Source organism: Callorhinchus milii, unplaced genomic scaffold, assembly GCF_018977255.1.
Source record: "Callorhinchus milii isolate IMCB2004 unplaced genomic scaffold, IMCB_Cmil_1.0 Scaffold8, whole genome shotgun sequence".
Classification (NCBI taxonomy): Eukaryota; Metazoa; Chordata; class Chondrichthyes; order Chimaeriformes; family Callorhinchidae; genus Callorhinchus; species Callorhinchus milii.
In genome coordinates this window covers 1,376,962-1,397,542 of record NW_024704749.1, presented here as the reverse complement: position 1 = coordinate 1,397,542, position 20,581 = coordinate 1,376,962, and the positions used below count along the sequence as shown (strand labels likewise).

At 47.5% G+C, this 20,581-nt stretch overlaps 2 protein-coding genes across 5 annotated transcripts in view; one reads left to right on the top strand and one right to left on the bottom strand.

Annotated features, from left to right (window-relative positions):
* eif4enif1 (eukaryotic translation initiation factor 4E nuclear import factor 1) overlaps positions 1 to 1,603 on the top strand; it is a 33,662-nt gene extending 32,059 nt beyond the window's left edge. For 3 of the 4 annotated variants that reach the window (XM_042337430.1, XM_042337429.1, XM_042337427.1), the window contains one exon: positions 61 to 1,603. In XM_042337430.1, coding sequence (XP_042193364.1) covers positions 61 to 269 — 209 coding nt within the window. In that variant the 3' untranslated portion in view covers positions 270 to 1,603. The remainder of the gene's footprint in view (positions 1 to 60) is intronic. The other variant, XM_042337428.1, reaches the window with a different exon arrangement.
* Positions 1,604 to 5,046: 3,443 nt separating this feature from the next.
* On the bottom strand, positions 5,047 to 13,706 carry drg1 (developmentally regulated GTP binding protein 1). Its single transcript, XM_042337753.1, has 9 exons — positions 13,525 to 13,706; positions 11,246 to 11,369; positions 10,604 to 10,779; positions 9,727 to 9,796; positions 9,314 to 9,483; positions 8,062 to 8,192; positions 7,505 to 7,672; positions 6,890 to 7,012; positions 5,047 to 5,424 (listed from the first exon to the last, which is right to left on the bottom strand). Exons 1-9 carry the CDS (start codon positions 13,561 to 13,563, stop codon positions 5,325 to 5,327), a joined length of 1,101 nt encoding a protein of 366 aa, XP_042193687.1. The 5' UTR covers positions 13,564 to 13,706; the 3' UTR covers positions 5,047 to 5,324.
* Between the last annotated feature and the right edge of the window lie 6,875 nt (positions 13,707 to 20,581).

Below are 20,581 nucleotides of genomic sequence, written 5' to 3'. Positions count from 1 at the left end.
TTTGTAACCGTCACAAGAGGCTCTTAAATATTTTGAGAGTAACCTTCCTTTCCCTCCCAGCAGTTCTCCAATCCCCAAACGCAACTGCACAAGGACCTGGGGCACAAGTCCTTCTGAACCAGCAAAACTCCACTGTTCGGGGCCTCCATCAGAGAAGCGGATCTCCTGTCAACCTCTCCAAATGGTTTGGCAGCGACGTTCTACAGCAGCCACTACCATCTATGCCCAGCAAGGTTATTAGTGTGGATGAGCTTGAACTCCATCAATGAACAGATGTGGAACATCACAATATTTTTCAGACATTGGGCTTTAAAAGGTACCCGCAGGTCACCTGATGCTGCAGAATGTCCCCGAGACTGGATTGTCTGTTACCCCAATGTTGGTTCCAAGTCGGGCTTCAACTTTGCTGACTTTAGGAGATGCGACTACTTTATAAATACTGGGAGCACTTCACCTGCTGAGAGTCTTAACTGTTCAATCTTACCAGAAGATGGAAGAGGTCCTGGTCAAGCAGTTTTTCTGTGGGAAAACCTACACTTAGCATTGGGTCCTTTTTTTTTTGTAAAGTATCCAGTGAGCTCTTAATGTTCTGGTCACAGCTGCGAAGGGTGTTGTGTTTTTTTGTTGTTTTTATGAACATTAAGCCACCATGACAATTGTATAGACCTTGTGTACAGAAACCTGTGTAAAATAACACTGCTTTCCATCTGTACATAAGCTTCTGCAGTAGCTACCTTGTTTGCATTAGCGATTTGTACATGAGTGTTTGCTGGTGCGGTTGGAAAAGTCTGAGCTGGAAGAATGATTGTGATAGACTAGTATTCCAGTTTTTTGCTAAAATATTTTTTGTAAGGTTTGAATTGCAGCATGAATGACTTTGAGGGAAACCATTTTATTTTTCAATTTTGGATGCACTACGTGGTTCCTGAGCAGATGGATGACAGGAAGGCCAGTAGGTGAACATTAGACAAGATGATGCTGTACTGAGGGTGGGGGGGTGTAGAGTGTTTGCTTTACTGCTCGCAGAAAAATGTAAGGAAAGAAAAAGACCCTTATTTAATTTTCTTTTTTTTCTTTCTTTGAAGTGGTCAGATTGACATTGCTGTTAAGGTTTGTTCTGCCCTGACAACAAGATTTTTCCCAGCTCCGTAAAATAATAATCTCTGCAAAAGGGATGATTGAGGCTAGATTTCTGAAACTTTAATAAAAGGTGGGTGTGTGGCTGTTGAATCCTATGTTTGCTTATTGGTAGGGGTGCCACTCCAGCACCAAGTACATAATGTATCAATGTATTGTTTTTTTTTGCTCATTACCTGGCAGGAAGTGATTTTCTTTGTGCCTTTTGTTCTGTGGCTGAGATGTATTTTCCTCCCTCCCTGCACCACCACCTTTCTCTCACCGTGCCCCTATCTTTGGTCTGTACAGTCCTTCTCCTCTCTTCCCCCCCCCCCCCGCCCCACACACACTGAGAAAGCACTGCTTTGTATTGTCCAGAAATGTGACTTTTTGGAATCGTTCAAAAAAAAAAAAGTGCTGTTTAGGAAGCAGAAAAGCACAAAAGGTGATTTACAAAATGATGCGCTAATAAAATTTCACAACACAATATTCTGTGTATTTTGTGGAAACCTTTGACTGCTCCCGAATCAGCCAGAAACATGGCAGAGCTTTTAAGCATTCTGTATAAAATGGGCAGCTTGTATTTCCAGAATTCAATATTTAAACATTGGCACCGATGGAATAGAAATACTAGGCAAAGGTTAACGGGGGAATTGAATGGTCTGAAGGTGCAGCATCAGACATGTGAGAGATTTCTACGTTTGAGTGAAGATGCCTTGATCTCAGTACAGGCAGAAGCAGTTGAGAGGATGTGGCTGGAGAGAGTGCAGGAGAGAAGGGGGCAGATCCTTGGGATATTAGCTCAGTGGTTAGAGAACTCGCCTCACAAGTGAGAGGACCTGGGTTGGATTTCCAGCAGGGCGAAACGTTGGGCAAGTTTCCTTAATCCACACACCTCTGTTTACGTAGCTTTAAGTAGGAACCCAGTTGTTGGTCGATTGGTGGTTCAATTTTCCAGGGGTAATAATCCCTTCAAAAAAATAATAAATTGGTCACTCAATCAACAACTGTTTGTGGGACATTGCTGTGCACAATTGGCTGTCACATTTCACCCATAAAGTGTACAATCGATTCACTCTTGTTCACGCCTTCATCACCTCCGGGCACGACTGTGCAAACTCCCTGCTTGTCGGCCTTCCCAACTCCTCCCTCCACAGCTGCAGATAATCCAGGACTAACTCTGCAGCCCGTGTCCTCTCCCGCACCAAACTCCGTGACCCCATCTCCCCCATTCTTGCCCAACTCCATTGGCTCCCTATCCTTCAGAGGATCCAGTTCAAGATCCTGGTCCTCACCTACAAAGCCATCCATGGCCTCACCCCACCCCACCTCTGTAACCTCCTAACCCCCTACCAACCCGCCCGCTCCCTCCACTCAGCCGCTCTGGCTGCTCCACGTCCCCGACCCACCCGCCCCACCATTGGTGGGAGAGCCTTCAGCCACTCTGCCCCCAACCTCTGGAACTCCATCCCCCAATCACTCCGCCTCGCGCCCTCCTTAGCCTCCTTCAAGTCCCGCCTCAAAACCCTCCTCTTCAACCATGCCATCGGCCACCCTCCTTTCCCTCCCCAACTCGGGTCTGAAATGCTGTACTCTGTCCAGTGCCTTGGGACGTCCTCCCGACGTGAAAGGCGCTATACAAATGTAATCTTGTTGTTTACAGTATACTCTGAAGTGTTTTGAGAGATCTCTAAGTTGTGATATGGCAATATATCAAATGCAAGGATTATTATATTGGAACCAGCTACAGAATGGATGGACTAAATCTGAACAGGGCCTGCACCAATCTCCTTCTTGGGAAAATGTGGTGAAGATGTTGGGAGGTGTTAACGTTATCTGGTTGGGGGGAGCTGGGAGACAGACACTAGTTTGGGATGAGGGAAGCATCAATGGAACTTTTTTCAAAGTTAATTTTTGTATTTGATTGAACATAATTGTATTTGCATCCTAAACAACTTTCAGGTTGTAGGAAAAATATAGGATAAAACTGTGATGGAAAGAGTACAGTGTAGGTTTACTGAGATGATACCAGATCTGGCAGGTTACTGGTACCAGGAGAGACTGAATAGTTTAGACTTTTTGTGAGAGAATAGACATTTAAGAGGGGACCTTTTGAGGTGTTCAAAATTATGAAGGGATAAGGTTAATCTAAATTGGTTGTTCCCATTGGAGACAGTAACCTGAGGACACACAAAGTAGTGAGGAGGAGATCTAGGAACTACATCACAGTTCAAGGAATGAGAATGTGGAACTCTTTGCCTGAAGTGGTGGTTGAATCCGATAGTGTAGATGCAATCAAGAGAAAGCAAGGCCTTCACATGAGGGAGAGATGAAGAGAAGGGTTTGGGAGGTGATAAGGAATGGATGAAGACTTGTGTGGAATATAAAAACTGGCATGGACTAGGTGGGCCTAGAGGCCTGATTCTGTGCTGTACATTATATATAAGTCTGTCATAAAATATTACAGCACAGAAGGAGGCCATTCGTCCCATTGTGTCTGTGCCGGCTCTTTGGACCGACTACCCAATCAGTCCTGCTCTTTCCCCATACCCTTGCAATTTTTCCTCTTCAAGTACCTATCCAATTTGCTTTAGAAAGTGCCTTTGATCACCCTTTCTCCACCCCCGGCCTCCACCCTCCCTGATCCCGATCCCCAGCTCGGGTCCGAAACACTAATTGCCCAGCGCCCTGGTGTCCTCCCGACGTGAAAGACGCTATTCAAATGTAATTTTGTTGTTATTGAATCAATTTCCAATGCTCTTTCAGGCAGGGAGCCAACTCAATAGATCTATGTTTAAGTTCCAAATCAAAGGTGAGACTGATGAGGTTTCGATGTGTTAATAATCCTGTTTGATAATAGCATTGTTCACATTGGGAGGATGTTTCCTGGGCCAGATTACTGAATCAGTTGGGTTCAGATACCCAGATGATGCACTTGGTGTATATGGTGCTCTGGTCATGCCACACCTGGAGGGCTGCACACAGTCACTGTGGGACAAGGAAGCTCCAGAGACCAGGTAGTGCAGGGGAGACCAATATGGATGATTGTCAGTGCGGGGGGAATGAATTATGAGCAAAGTTTGGGGATCCTTTAATTTTCAGAGGAGACTCAGGACCTTTCTAGAGGTCGATCAATTATTTTAATGGGAATGAACCAATACAAGAAGACGCAGATTTAGTGTTGCAAAGGAGAATTTCAGGATAGACATGAGGATAATTGGCAACAGAAAAGGTGTTTGCGGCCAGAACGCTGGACTGGTTTGATTTTAAAAGATTGATGCCCTGATGGGAGGACGGTTGGTGGGTTTTTTCAAGGGATGAACAGATAGGCCAAATGGCCTCTATCTGAACCAATCTTGTAATGTGGCAAACAGAACTGTTCAGCATTCAATGTGGTCCAACTAAGGTTTTGTACATGTTCAACAACATTTCCCAACTTTTATACCATACATAAAGCTGAGGTTGACATTTGCATTGTTTAGGGCTTTGTCCGGCTGTGCTTCTGCTCGAGTCCTGGGAATCTGGATCCCTGAATAATTTGGTGTTCTCTGGTCCACCACCAATGATAAAAATAAAAACAAAGACTAATATCCAAGTGAATAGCTTCACATTTCTCTAAATTCCTTCCCATTCTGCAAGCCTGGTTTATCTGCATTTTTTTGCAATTCTTTTCACTAATCACCACGTGCACCCAGTCAGTTCAGCCCCAAACTTACCTTCTCTTTCCTTCCCTAACACCCACCCCCCCACAAGGATATCCAATAACAGTGACAAATCTTGTGCACACACCTTAAAGGGCACACCTTAAGATCCTCTGCCATCGTAAACATGCTGTACAGTATATTGTGGGGATTCAGCCCATAAGATTTTAGTTTAGTAAATAGACAAACCTTGGAATAAATTTAAAGCAACTGACACTTCAGCAGTGAATGTGTTTTACACTTGCACATTTTATTTGGGTGAAATAGGTAACCACTGAAGGTTAAAGGCAACTTGCTGATAGCTCCACTCCTGAAATGTTCAGAATGTAATGTCTGGTGTGTATTTAAGGGAAAGCATTGATTATGGTCTGGTCAGAATGAAAGGTTTTTAGCACTTGCTCTCCATCTTGCTCTCTTTCCCAAGGTACAGATGTTGCTTGTAACGAACTGACACACATCCCCAACAGGGAAATGAGCCCGAGCTTTGATCAGGGCGAGTGTCTGAGTCTACTTCTTGACTATCTGTATGACGTCTTCATCTTCCATCACATGGTCCTTGCCAACTTTCTGCGGGTTGTATTTCACCGAGGCGCCCCACACCAAAGCACTGGAATTGAAAACAGCCATTAATTGCCGGCCTCTCAGTCACATTTGAATAAGAACGTAAGAATTTGTTGGCAAAAGAAGACCAAGGTCCATCTTGTTTGCCTTCCACCATCCTGGCAGTCACTTGACATGTCGTGTCCCAAACTATACACTGTTTGCCCCAGATATTATTTTCTAGCAGAAATCTATCTAATTTGTTCTCGAAACAAACATTTCTGCTTCCACCGCCTGTCTCCCTCGGGAGCCTGTTCCATAAGTTTACTACTCGCTCACTGGACTAGTGTTTCTGCAGATTTCTTCTGAATTTAGGCTTTTTTTAATTGATTTTTGTTTATTTCTTTTTCGCCTAAACAAGACACTTGCCACCAAGCAACAAGCACACAACTTGCTCCAAAGCCTCTTGCAGACGGCCTTGGCCCAAACTATCCCTCACAGTCTCAGATTGCAGAACTCCCCACCTAGAGAGTCCTGCATCTTGAACTGCTTCTCAAACACAGCAGGATTTGTGAGTTTTCAGTTCTCTTCATACTGCAACTATCTCTAAGAGTTAAGGTTAATCAGGTAAAACCTGACCACGAAAGTCCCAGGTTTGTGCTGAGCTAACTCATCACTGAACATATATATATAACATGAAGGTCCCAGGATAGGAAGGGAGCAAGCTCTGCGGGGCTGTGGGTGATAATTAGACAAGAAGGAATTGCCTATAAATGGATAGCCTTGCACCAAACCTGAGGCCTTGGCACTCTGACACCAAAAAACACAAGGTACCATTTTTGCAAGAGCAGCTTGCTAAAAAACATCCTTTTTAGGGTAGAACCAAAACAATTATTGCACAGAAGGCCATTCGGCCCATCGTGTCTGTGCCGACTCCCTCAAGTGCAATCCTTTCAGTCCCACTTACCTGCTTTTATCTCCCCCCACCCTGTCTTTATAACATTGCCGGTTTCGCCACTAGCTCCCTCCACCCCTTGGGCCACCGAGATCCTCAGCAATGCTTTTCTAGACTCCACCAGCTCTTTCCTGCACAAGCTGCAGCTTATTTAGAACTCTGCAGTCAGTTCCCTTTCCTGCGTTTGGTTCTGTTGATTCCCCATCTAGTGAATCGAGTTCAAGATCCCCATTCACACGTTTAAATCCCTCCAATGGTCCCACCCCACCTTCTGCAATGTTCCCTCCTCAAACCTTACTGACCCAGCTGCTCCCTTCACGCAGTGAGCTTCATGTCCCCAAACTCTCCGCAGCCCCATTGGCCCCACTCTCTGGAACTTCATCCCTGATCTGGTCCTTCACCTCATTCAAGACCCACCTCCTTGACCGTACTTTCCATTACCTTTCCTGCTCCGCAGCTCAGGTGCCCAGTGAATACTTGGGTATAATAATTGCTTGGGAGGTCCTCCCAATGTGAAAATGTGCTACTTAAATATACATTTGTAATTGTATTTGTGGAGGCATACAATGTTACTTACTATTTAAACTCTTTAATTAAGTTCTTATGGATTTTCAAGCAGAAGTCTTCCACTGCAGTTTTACAGTCAGGCAACACAACTGGTGATGTGTAGTCAGGCAACTGTCCTTTGGGTTTGGTATAACTGCAGAAATAAAACAACCATTTTAGAATCAATGTGTTACTGACTTGGTACCACGCCCACCTCCAAGCAGAAGGTTGTGGGTCTGAGCCCTATATCAAACTCACACAGTCCAGGCTGACACTGGTGCAGTGCCGGAGGAACATGACACATCAGACTGAGGTTCCATCTACCTTTTCAGGACGTTAAAGATCCCAGGGCGCTATTCAAAAATAGAAGGGAGTTTCTCCCAGTGTCCCAGCCAACAACAGCCCAGATAAAATAGGTCATTCACTTCATGACTGTTTGTAGAACATCGCTATGCACAAATTGGCTGTCACATTAACCTACAAAATGCATTCAACACACTTCACAGTAAAATTCTGTGAAGCACTTTGAGAGGTCTTGATGACATAAGACAGTACAACAAAATGCAAGAATTTTGTAATTAAGTTTTTCAAACAGAAGCAATGTCAGCTACTTCAATAACCCAGATTCTGAATAATAGATACATACATGCGGACAAGTTTCAGGTAATCCCAGAGTTTCTCCAAGAGATCATCAAAGTTCCAGCGGTGATGTGCAGAGATTGGCACACAGTGTGGGATTTTGTAAATGATGTCAAGCTCCTCAAGCGAGATCTGGTCAATTTTGTTTAATACATAGATGCAGGGAATGTACACTCTGTAATTATATAAAGACAACAATTCTGTTTACATATTCAAAGGTAACTGACTCTGCAGTTACTCATTCTACCCCGAGTAACTGTTTAGATGGTCTCACAGAAGCGACATTAACCTTTAACGTTGAATGTTTTTATTATTGAGATTTGGGTTGAAAGGCCAAAGCCCGATACAACCAGGACTTGAACAGAGTATCTAGAACTCTGCAGTCAGTTTCTTTTCCTGCATTAGGCTCCTGTATGAGCGGGATAAACCTACTCAATCATAGATTGAAACAATGTGAGATTGTGTCAGATATATTATCAAATTACACCAGGCATTCTTAAACATCCATTCACTGCTAATCACACCTAGTGCGTGTTGGCCCAGAGTAAGAGAGAGAGCACTTACCTATTTCCCTCAACAACATCAATCAAGTCATCTGCCGTTGAATCACTGCGCAATGTGACATCAGCATTGTGGATTTTGTATTCAGAAAGGATACTCTTCACAGTTTCCAAGTCCAACTCGGTTTGCACACACTGCAAAAACAGATCATTCAAAAGTTACAAACCTTTAATTGTCTACAAAGAAACCCAAATATTGCTAATTATAAAAATAATAATCCTTGCATTTGATATAGTCTTATCACGTCTTTGAGACGTCTCAAAGCGCTTCACAGGATATACTGTAAAGAATTGACTATGTTTTGTGGGTGAATCACAGCAGCTAATTGCGCACAGTAGTGTCCCAGGAACAGTCGTGGATTGAGCAAACAATTTATTATCATTTTTTTTTGAAGGGATTACTATCCCCGGAGAAGCGATCTGCCAACCGACTAACAAACGGGTTCCTACTTACTGCTAAGTAAACAGAGGTTTGTGGAGTAAGGAAACTTGTCTTAACGTTTTGCTCTGCCCAGGAATCGAACCCAGATTTCTTGCTTGCACTGTATTAAATGTAGGAAACGAAACAACATCCTGAAATGAAGCAACAAGAGATGGAAAACTGTATGTTTTTTACAAATTAAAGAAAAGGCAAGCTGAACAATCTGAAAGTCAAACCCTGGGAACACAGTCAGCCAGGTTCCCCTCAGCCAGATCCTCACTTCAAATTGTTATGGAATCCCCTGCAGGTTGAGTGTGGATAAGAACAGGATGTGCACATGCTGCTGTGCTGCCCTCCACAATAGCAGAGCCAAATCCTGCAGCTCAGTGGGTAGAGCACTCGCCTCACAAGCGAGAGGACCTGGATTCAATTACTGGGCAGGGCAAAACGTTGGGCAAGTTTCCTTACTCCACACACCTGTGGTTACTGAGCAGTAAGTAGAAACCTGATTGTTAGTCGGTTGGCGGATTGCTTTTCCGGGTATAATAATCCCTTGAAAAAAAATGATAATAAATTGTTCGCTCAATCTACGACTGTTTGTGGGACTCTGCTGTGCGCAATTGGTTGCCACATTTCGCCCACGAAAATTCAGTCAATTCACCTTACAATGTATCCTGTGAAGCGCTCTGAGACGTCTTGAAAACGTGATAAGGCGCTGTATCAAATGCAAAGATTATTATATAATTAGTGTCACACGTCATCTTGAGAGGATGCAAGGGCAAATTGGCGCAGGTATCTAGACATTTTTCATCTAATTTCAAAATGATTCACTCACTGTGCTCGTCAGATTCATGCCTCCTTTGTCTTTTTTCCTGAACCCGATGTTTGGTGGTTGCTTGTTGAGTCGGATCCCGAACCCTTCCAGCTCATTTTCAATGATTTTCTTGTGGCCCAATGGTTTTAGCACATCCAACACAATAAGGATCAGGTTACAGGTTCGAGCCACTGAAAGCAACAAAACCTACAGTTAAACTTTCTGTCCATGCTTATAAACAAGATAAAGGTCTACCCTCCTCCCAGTTTAATTGGCTGCAGCATTTGCCTACAAAATAGTCACTACACTTTACGGTAAACCACTTGAAGTGCTTTGAGACGTTTTGACGACTTAAAGCAGTACAATATTGAATGTAAGGATTATTATAACAATTTTAAAAATGTACACATTAGTTATGCTAAGTTACTACTTACCAGCAATAACTTGTCGCCCTCTACCCTTGCCATCCTTGGCTCCCTCAATGATACCTGGAAGATCCAGCAACTATATAGGAATCAAAAACAGATAACAATTTATATTTTCAATGGAAATGTACAACCATGTAATAAACCATTTGCTTGTTAAAATTGTAAAAGTAAACAGATTTTTTTTTAAAGCTCCACTCATACAAATTTCTTCCATCTCATGTATTCCCTACTTTTGCTCTCTCCATTGCTAATTTCTTTTGATTGTTCACTTTAGAGTATATTATGTGAAGCACTTTGAGACGTCTCGAAGATGTAATAAGGATATTATTCTTATATCAGGGGTCCCTATCACTCCATTACACTACTCATTAGCAAAACAATGAGATACACTACCCCTCAGCTCAGATTTTCTTGATTTGATTTCTACCTTCACTGCAGGCCACATTAAATACAATGCTCTGTGAGAAAAAAGTACACGGAAACAGCTGGGCATTGCAACCAAGGTTACATTGCAGATTTTAAGAGACAACTGATACCAGTCCAATACTGGCATCAGTTAGTCAATTGGCTGATTGCTTTTCTGGGGGTAATAATCCCGTCAAAAAAANTAATTTTGGTCACTCAATCCAGACTGTTTGTGGGACGCTGCTGTGCGCAATTGGCTACTGCATTTCGTCCACAAAATATACAGTCAATACACTTTATAGTATATTCTGTGAAGCGCTTCAAGAAGCGTCGAAGACGTGCTAAAGCACTATATCAGATGCAAGGGTTATTATTTTATTATTATAACAACACTAGACCTAGAAAAGCACGAAAATTGTTGTTTTGTACAATAGCCCACGAGTCTCTATGACATCCCAGGTTTGTCTTTACCTCATACCTGTATTTTTGCTCCTTTGTAACGAATGACACCTGGTACTGTTGTCAGAGTGGTGAACTCGTATGCAGCAACCTCCGAGTACACTCCAGCCAGGTTACTCAGCAAAGTTGATTTCCCAACAGAAGGAAACCCCACAAACCCAATCCGAGCGTCACCAGTTTTGGCAACATCAAACCCTAGCATCAAAAAACAATTCAGATATAATTGTCATATGTCGTGCAACAAAAATGCCACAACTCTAAGAATATTCCATATTAAGAATTAAGGATGAGATGTGTTTAAAAACAGAATCTGGTTAAATAATTTTCCTGATATCTCTCCAGTTTATCCAGTGAGTAGCTGAGTGAGATAGACTAAGTTTCAATCTTACTGGACATTTCCTGTGTTCCAACCCGGATACCCTATGCATGTTTTAATGCCGTAAGCATACATTGGTTGAGATTGCTCGTACTTAATTCACACAACTACCCTTACAATGAAGAAATTGAGCCAATGAACACCACATCAGACTAGGCTGTATTTGCTTCAAATCTCTGTTAAAATCAAGTCCGTTCATCTGCTGAACAATAACAGCAATTGCAAGTGGAAGTTCAAGTGCCTGAAAAATATACTGATTATCAAAGTCACCAGATGTGATCATACCTTCTCCTGGGCCACCTCCACTCCCGCCTTTAGGAGTGATAAGTTCTCGGCGGAGTTTAGCGAGACGGGCTTTCAGAAGCCCTAAGTGGTGAGCAGTCGCCTTGTTTTTCTGCGTTCGAGCCATCTGACCAAGAAACAAAAATAGCACGTTAGGGAAACACCATATGAATAGGGAAATCACTATAACAACAACAACAAGATTCCATTTATGGAGTGCCTTTCACGTCGGGAGGATGTCCCAAGGCGCTGTACAGTTGGGTCAGGACCCGAGCATTGGGGGGAAATTGTCAGGGGGAGGGAAGGGAGGGAGCGAGGAGGGGGTAGAGAGTCGAGAGGGGAGCTGAAGGTATGGTCAAAGAGAAAGGTCTTGAGACCGGCCTTGAAGGAGGAAAGGGAGTAAGCGGCGAAGGCACTGGGGGATGGAGTTCCAGAGCCTCGGGGCTGAGAGGCTGAAGGCCCGGCCACCGATGGTAGGGCGGTTGGGGCGGGGGATGTGGAGCAGACCGGAGCCAGAGGAACGGAGGGTACGGGCAGGTAAGTAGGGGGATAGTAGGTCGGAGAGGTAGGAGGGAGCGAGGCCGTGAATGGCCTCGTAGGTGAGGATGAGGATCTTGAATAACTCACATACAGCAAATAGTAAATGCACCATGATAATGCAATCAGCAGCAATAACACCATATCACTGATTTGATGTGAACACCACACATCAACTACAACGGAACATCAATTGTTGTATTTCGGGGTTAGTGGCCTCTCTGGGAGGGAGGTGAGGTTCACGCTGTATGTAGACGGTGGTGATCTGGGCCCAGCGTTTATCTGGCCTCAGATTAATTGATTTTTATACGATTGGTCACGGGGAAAATTATTCAATAAACCAAATGAACCAAATCTGTTGTCTTGAAGGAACCTTGGTAATCTGAAGTCAAGTCTTCACTCCTCCAAAATCATTTAAAATCCCGCTCTCCCCCAATTATCTCTCCCCTCTATGATATCAGTTGTGCAACTACAACTAGGGGGTTGCACTTTACTACAACCAACGTAGACTGAACATGTGCAAATCCAGGCAGATTCTAGCTTAACAAACCGCTCTGCAAGAATGAGTTGAGGTTCGTATTGAAGTGCCCTGGGACCCCATCCTGGGTGAGGGGCACTATACATACATATATATGCAAGTTATTGTGGTTGAGCTTCCCCTAAGGAAAAATGAATAAGTACTCAATACGGTGTAGGGAAGTTTGACAAAAGAGGAAAATTCCTACTGATTCCTGGTGTGAGCTGAGTTTGGTGCCAGTGAAGAGGGCGGAGGGGGGGGTTGGGGGCTGCTATTTGTTAGGGAAGGTGCCATGAGAATAGACCCAACCCACTCCCCAGAGCTGCCGGGATGTGAGGAGGAGCAGGAGTGGCCTCCATCACTCTGTGGCCCTTCTCCTCCTTCCTGCTCCACACTCGGGTCCTGGGCTCTCACACACACACACACACACCGGGGCTCCAGAGGAGGCCCTTTCCGGGGGGGGAGAGGGCTCCCATGGGCTGATCTTTCCTCTCACAAGTCGGGGAGGGAGTGCGGGGGGAGGGAAAAGTGGGGGGGAGAGAGGGACAGGGAGGGAGGGAGAGAGAGAGGGACAGGGAGGGAGGGAGAGAGGGAGGGACAGGGAGGGAGGGAGAGAAGGAGGGGGGAGGGAGGGAGGGAAGGGAGGGAGGGAGGGAAGGGAGGGGGGGGGAGAGAGGGAGTGGGGGAGAGGAGGGGAGAGGGAGGGGTTGGGGGGAGGAGAGAGGGAGGGGGGGGGAGGGAGAGAGGGGAGGGGGGGGAGAGAGGGAGTGGGGGGGGAGAGAGGAGGGGTGGGGGGAGAGAGGAGGGGTGGGGGGAGAGAGGAGGGGTGGGGGGGAGGAGGGAGTGGGGGGGAGAGAGGAGGGGTGGGGGGAGAGAGGGAGTGGGGGGAGAGAGGGAGGGGGGGGAGAGAGGGAGTGGGGGGAGAGAGGGAGGGGGGGGAGGAGGAGGGGAGGGGGGGGGGGGAGAGAGGGAGGGGTGGGGGAGAGAGGGAGTGGGGGGGAGGGAGGGAGGGGGGGGGGGAGGGGGGGGGAGGAGAGAGGGAGGGGTGGGGGGAGGAGGGGGGGGGGGGGGAGGGGGGGGGAGAGGGGGGGGGGGGAGAGGGGAGAGGGAGTGGGGGGAGAGGGAGTGGGGGGGGTACTGCCCGCTGGGCCCAGGCCGCCCCCCCGCCGTTGGCCAGACACGGGGACAGCACAGCTCGCGCGCGCAATTTTTTTCCCCCCTTTTTTACCTCGGCCTCGATCTCGGCGATCTTCTGTAGGATACTCATGGCGGCCGTGTGGGGCTGAGGCCGTCCCGCGGCCCTCTCTCCCTCTCTCTCCTCTCAGTCAGTCAGTCACTGGCTGCAGCGTCGCTCTCGCGAGAACAGCGCGTGCGCGCGCCGCCACCTGGCCGCCGGCCGGGATACGCATGCGCACACGTCGCCCCTCCCCCCACTGGCTGAACTTTGCCCTCTCAGGTTCCCGCCCCCTCCCCCTCCCCCACACTCTGGTCACACGTGGTCAGTCTCCTTCTTAAAAGGACCAGTTCACGAGGTGTCGGTGTGGAAGGAAGGACAGGGGGGGGGAGGGAGGGGGCGACGGGGGCCACCCACCCACCCACCCACCCGCCCGCCCGCCCGCCCCTCTGGAACGCCACCGTTCCCATCCTCCCCGACTGTATCCGCAGCAGTGGCTGGGAACGCCCGGCCGGTCAGGCAGCGTCCATAGAGAGAGGAAAATCAGTTAACCGTTCAGGTCCATGACCTTTTGTCAGACCACCGCCCCCCACCCCACCCCCCCCCCACCCCACCCCACCCCGATACTGTTCCACTTCCACTTGTTTATAATAATCCTTGCATTTGATAGAGCGCTTTTCACGTCGGGAGGACATCCCAAAGCGCAATTTTTTTTGTTTGCAGATGGTACCCAACTCTTTATCTCACATAGCTTGCTATTGATATTGCTGTCTGGCCAGCTGTCCCACTAGGCCCATCCTATCTGTTAGGGCTTTGGCTTGCAGGGTTAACAACAACAACAAACTTACATTTGTATAGCACCTTTCACGTCGGGAGGACTTCCCAAGGTGCTGAACAGACAGAGTTACGGACCCGAGTTGAGGGTCGGGATGGGGGAGGTGGGGGAAGCAGGGGGGGAAGCAGGCAAATCAAAAGTATGGTTGAAGAGGAGGGTCTTGAGGTGGGTCTTGAAGGTGGCGAAGGAGGGGGTGAGATGGAGGGATCAAGTTCCAGAGGGTGGGGGCAGAGTGGTGGAAGGCCCGACCGCTGATAGTGGGGCAAGTAAGGCAGAGGACGTGAAGCAGGCCGGAGCCCGCTGAGCGGAGGGAGCAAACAGGGTGGTAGGGGTTTAGAAGGTCGGAGAGGTAGGGGAGCAAGACCGTGGAGGGTTTTTATGGTAAGGACCAGGATCTTGAACTGTATCCTCTGTGTGATGGGAAGCCAGTGGAGTTGGGCAAGGATGGGGGTGATAGGGTCACGGAGCCTAGTGCGGAAGAGGACAAGGGCTGCAGAGTTCTGGATAATCTCCCCTCCCTTCCCCCCCACTCACCTCGACCCCAGCTCAGGTCTAAAATGCTGTACTCTGTCCAGCGCCTTGGGACGTCCTCCTGACATGAAAGGTGCTATACAAATGTAATCTTGTTGTTGATCTGCAACCTGTGGAGGGAGGATGATGAAACATGATCAAACAGGAGCTGAATGGGATGACTCCCTGCCCCTAGTGACTGGTCTGCTGTTCCAAGTCCTGATGAGCTAGGTTATCATCAGCAGTGCCCTGGAATACTATGGACCCACCTGGCTCAGGAACTGGATTACCGAGACTGCCAGAGGTTGGGTTCAATTCCAACCTGTTGCCAAACATGTCATCTTGGAGCCAGTTCCGCTCCAAGGAGACCCCGCTTACCCCCCTTTCAAAGGTGGGTAGTAATCAACGCTAATAAAGACAAAATGTCTGTGTATCTGTGTGTCTGTCTGTCTGCCAAGAACGCAATAATCGATTGACATAGAGACATGATTTATACTTCATCAGAAAAGTCTTGAATGGGGGAGTGTCATGGGCATATTTTTTTCAGGGGGGGGGTATTCTATCGTTGATGAGCTATATTAAAACATGCTTTAGTTAAGCCCCAAAAAGCTATGCATGCTATTCTGCAACAAAATAGCGACAGACGTCATACATCTTTCTGGGGAGATACATCAATACTAATAAAGACGAAATGTCTGTCTGTGTGTCTGTTTAACCGACAGGGGAAGTGTCATGGGCATATTTGGGGGTGGGTGGGGGAGATCTCCATTCATAACCTAAACAAGCTTATCACATATGTATGGACTCCCAACAAGTCCTCCCAACGTGAGTCCTCCCTATAGGAGTCCTCCCAATGTGAGTCCTCCCACATGAGTCTTTCTACAGGAGTCCTCCCAAAAGGATATGTGTGCAAATATGTGAACAAGGGATTCTAACGAGTTCAATAGCACATTTTCTTAATCTTAAGGAATAAAGATGCCTTAGAAGCGAAGATCAAGCCTTTCAAGGACATTTAAAAATGTCAGACGAAAGAGAGAAGGCCGATTAAATGAAACTGAACTGATCGCAAGCGTAGCTGCAATGGGTACAGCTAGTTTTAAATAAATGTAATCAAAGATTAGGAATGGCAAAACTGCAACAAGATACAAATTCGATAACACTTGTACTAAACTTCTTGGATTGGCAATCCAATTTATTTTACACACCACAACCTTGATAAGGGTGGACCTAAACGGACACTTCCATAATTTGAGTTGTGGCTCCTGCAAGGGAGATGATCTGGTCATTTCTTGCTCTTTATATCATAAGAACTTGAATACAATCAATCAGATCAACAAATTCCATATTGTATAGAAATTGTAAAATCCACATTCAATTAAAGCCATTGCCAAAATTTGCATGCAAAATAAAATATTACTCCACCCATCAAATAATACCAAGCTTCAGCACGCTCTTAAGATGTTTCCAAAGAAAACTTTATGATGATACTCAAATCAATTATATCACAATAAAATTCAAAGTTCACAGAACTACCCTATCAATAATAATAATAATAATTATCCTTCCTTTTGATATAGCACCTTATTACTTCTTCGAGACGCCTCAAAGCAATTTACAGAATATATTGTACAGTGAATTGACTGTGTATTTTGCATGAACCTGTGAAGAGTTGGTAGTTCTATTCCCTAAAGGTGCCCGGGTCACTTTATTAAATTGATTTCTTTGAAATACAAAGTACACTATTATATTAACACCATTTAATTTGAATTATTTAAATAAGCAGCGGTACTGAATTCTTCATTTAATTCTGCAAGTCCCAAGATCTTACCTTATGCGGCAAATCTTTAATACATTCATACTATTTGGCTTGACTCTTCAATGCCCTGCTCACTGGATTCCCTCAACCAGAACTCTGCAGCCCATGTCCTCTCCCACCCAGGTTCTGAGGGCCTCCATTAATAATATTAATAATAATAATCATTGCATTTGATATGGCGCCTTATCATGTTGTTGAGATGTCTCAAAGTGCTTCACAGAATATACTGTAAAGTGAATTGACTGTATATTTTGTGAGCAAAACTCGGTAGCCAGTTATTGAGTGACCAAATTATTATTATTTAAAAAACTTTTTTTGAAGGGATTATTACCCCCGGAAAGCAATCCTCCAATTGACTAATAACTGGGTTCCTACATACTGCTAGGTAAACAGAGGTGTGTGGAGTATGGAAACTTTCCTAAGATTTTGCTCATTTACTTCCATCCTCACTCAGCTCCACTGGCTCCCCATCCCATTGGTTTGGTTTCAAGATCTTTGACCTCGCAGTCAAATCCCTGCACTACCCTTCCTCTGTGACCTCTTGCAACCCTACTGATCTGGCTGTTCTATTCGCTCAGTTTGCTTTACGTCCCACACCCTAGCTGCCCACCATTGGGCTTTCTGTCCCTGTTCTCAGGATCAATTAAGCGGGGTCTCCTTGGAGCTGAACTGACTCCAAGGAAACATGCTGGGCAATGGAATGTCGGAATCGAGCCAGCCCCCTGCGGCGGTCTCGGTAGTCAGCTGCTAAGCCAGGTGGGTCCAGGGCACTGCTGGTGGCAGCACTTGGCTCATCAGCAGGACCTGGAAGGGCAGACCAGTTAGTGGGGGCAGGGAGTCATCTCACTCAGCTCCTGTTAACCCTGCACCCAAAGCTCTAACGGGTAGAGTGGTCCTAGCTGGACAAGCAGCAGGAAAGCTGGCCAGACAGCAATAAAAAATGGCAAGCGATACAGCTGGTTGGACTCCAGCAGTTACCCTAACGTTCTGGGATCCCCAAGCTTTGACTCTTGCCAACCTGCACCTGATACTTTCCGGAATTAGGTCATAATAATAATCCTTGCATTTGATACAGCACCTTATCACGGCATTGAGACATCTCAAAGTGCTACACAGAGTAAAGTGGATTGACTGTGCATTTTGTGGGCGAAACGCGGCAGCCAATTCATTGCTCACAGCAACGTCCCACAAACGGTGTTCGATTGAGCGATGTTTATTCTTATTCAAGATGTTTATGTAGAACTACTTATGTGGAACATGGAAAATTGTGTCGAATTACACTGTAATACTTTTAAGAGAACCCGGGATTTGCAATAGTCGCATGCAGGAGCAGGGAAGGTTTCACCGTGTTGTGCTTGAATTGAATCAAAATGTTTGTGGGTGTTTGATACTGGGTGTGGGGGGGGGGGGGGGGGGGTGGGGGGGAGATGAGCACTGAAACAACAAAGGATCATTGCCGGCGAGAAATTAAATTGAAATGGGTGCAAACGCAGTTTTTAATCCCCCCCCTCCCCCCCCCCCGAAAAATAAAAAAAAGTTCACGTCTTTCTACGAGTAAAGCTGTTTGTGAACAGTCAAAACAGTGAAAGCCACGAGGCTCAGCTCGATAACAGCCATCTCCCACACCCGGGCTGTGCTGGGCTGTGCTGGGAGGCTGTGCTGGGAGGCTGTGCTGTGCTGGGAGGCTGTGCTGTGCTGTGCTGGGAGGCTGTGCTGTGCTGTGAGGCTGTGCTGTGCTGTGCTGGGAGGCTGTGCTGTGCTGTGAGGCTGTGCTGTGCTGTGAGGCTGTGCTGTGCGGGGAGGCTGTGCTGGGAGGCTGTGCTGTGCGGGGAGGCTGTGCTGTGAGGCTGTGCTGTGCTGTGAGGCTGTGCTGTGCTGTGAGGCTGTGCTGTGCTGGGAGGCTGTGCTGTGCGGGGAGGCTGTGCTGGGAGGCTGTGCTGTGCTGGGAGGCTGTGCTGTGAGGCTGTGCTGTGCTGTGAGGCTGTGCTGTGCTGGGAGGCTGTGCTGTGCTGGGAGGCTGTGCTGGGAGGCTGTGCTGTGCTGTGAGGCTGTGCTGTGCTGGGAGGCTGTGCTGTGCTGGGAGGCTGTGCTGTGCTGGGAGGCTGTGCTGGGAGGCTGTGCTGGGCTGGGAGGCTGTGCTGGGCTGTGAGGCTGTGCTGTGAGGCTGTGCTGTGAGGCTGTGCTGGGAGGCTGTGCTGTGCTGGGAGGCTGTGCTGGGAGGCTGTGCTGTGCTGGGAGGCTGTGCTGTGCTGGGAGGCTGTGCTGGGAGGCTGTGCTGTGCTGTGCTGGGAGGCTGTGCTGTGCTGGGAGGCTGTGCTGGGAGGCTGTGCTGGGAGGCTGTGCTGTGCTGTGCTGGGAGGCTGTGCTGTGCTGGGAGGCTGTGCTGTGCTGGGAGGCTGTGCTGTGCTGGGAGGCTGTGCTGTGCTGGGAGGCTGTGCTGTGCTGGGAGGCTGTGCTGGGAGGCTGTGCTGTGCTGGGAGGCTGTGCTGTGCTGGGAGGCTGTGCTGGGAGGCTGTGCTGTGAGGCTGTGCTGTGCTGTGAGGCTGTGCTGGGAGGCTGTGCTGTGCCGCACACACACACCATTCAACGCGTGTATTCACATCTCCAACGCTTTCATATGACGTTTCGTGTCAGTAATGAATATATCGCATCGTATTCATTCCGATCCCTTTTACCAGTTGGTGAAACTCCAACCGACGTTGCAAAATAAAAGCGCGGGTGTGTGTGTGGGGGGGGGGCGGTGTGTGTGTCGGGGTGTGTGTGTGTGTGTGGGGGGGGCGCTGTGTGTGTGTGTGTGTGTGTGGGTGTGTGTGTGTGTGTGGGGGGGGGGCGGTGTGTGTGTGTGGGTGTGTGTGTGGGGGGGGGGCGGTGTGTGGGTGTGTGTGTGTGGGGGGGGGGGGGGTGTGTGTGTGGGTGTGTGTGTGGGGGGGGGGGCGGTGTGTGTGTGTGGGTGTGTGTGTGTGGGGGGTGTGTGTGTGTGTGGGTGTGTGTGTGTGTGTGTGGGTGTGTGTGTGGGGGGGGGGGGTCTGTAGCTGGAATGCGCTATGGTTGGGGGCTTTCCGAGGCGTTTCTCCTCCAACTGCATTTAAAACACACACGTTTGATTTCAGGTGATTATAATATAATAACACTAACACGCGCGCTCCTGTCTGCCTCTGCTGTGTAACTGCACATCAGAGCAGAATCTCAGCAGCAAAAGCTAAAGAACTTTGCAACTCGAGAACACGAGAGTGGAGCGTCTGTGTGTCTGTGTGTCTCTGTGTGTGTGTGTCTCTGTGTGTGTGTCTGTGTGTGTGTCTCTGTGTGTGTGTCTCTGTGTGTGTCTCTCTGTGTGTGTGTGTCTCTGTGTGTGTGTGTGTGGGGGGGGGCAGCAGCTTTGTCAGTTTGCTGCAGCGTTGATTATAACACTGCACGTTGTTTGCTCACACACAGCCCCCTCCTCCCCCAACACACACACACACTATGTAAATCCAGATTTGCAACAGAGTCGGACACGCAGCGAGAGACACACACACACACAGAGAAAATTTACTACAAAAAAACCAAACGTCAAGTTGCAATGAAACAAAAGCCTGGTGGGATTTAACACACACACACACACACAGAGAGAGGGAGGGAGGGAGAGAAGCTGCTTGTTCCTGTGGGTGGGGTGTATTGTGTGTGTGGGGGGGGGGCTGGGGAGGGGGCTTTAACATTGATCATGAAACATTTGAAATACATGTATTTATTTATTTGCAATCAATGGTTTGGGTGCACATCTGCTCAGAACATCTCTGTGGGTGTGTGTGTTTATCCGCTGGTGAACTTTGCATTAAAGCAGCAGACCAGGTGGGGGGGAGAAGCAATGGGAATTCTCTCTGCTACTAACACCCCCCCTCCCTCCCTCCCTCCCAACCCCCTTGCAGAGCCCCCCCCCCCCCTTCTCCTCTCCCCCTTGCAGAGCCCCACTC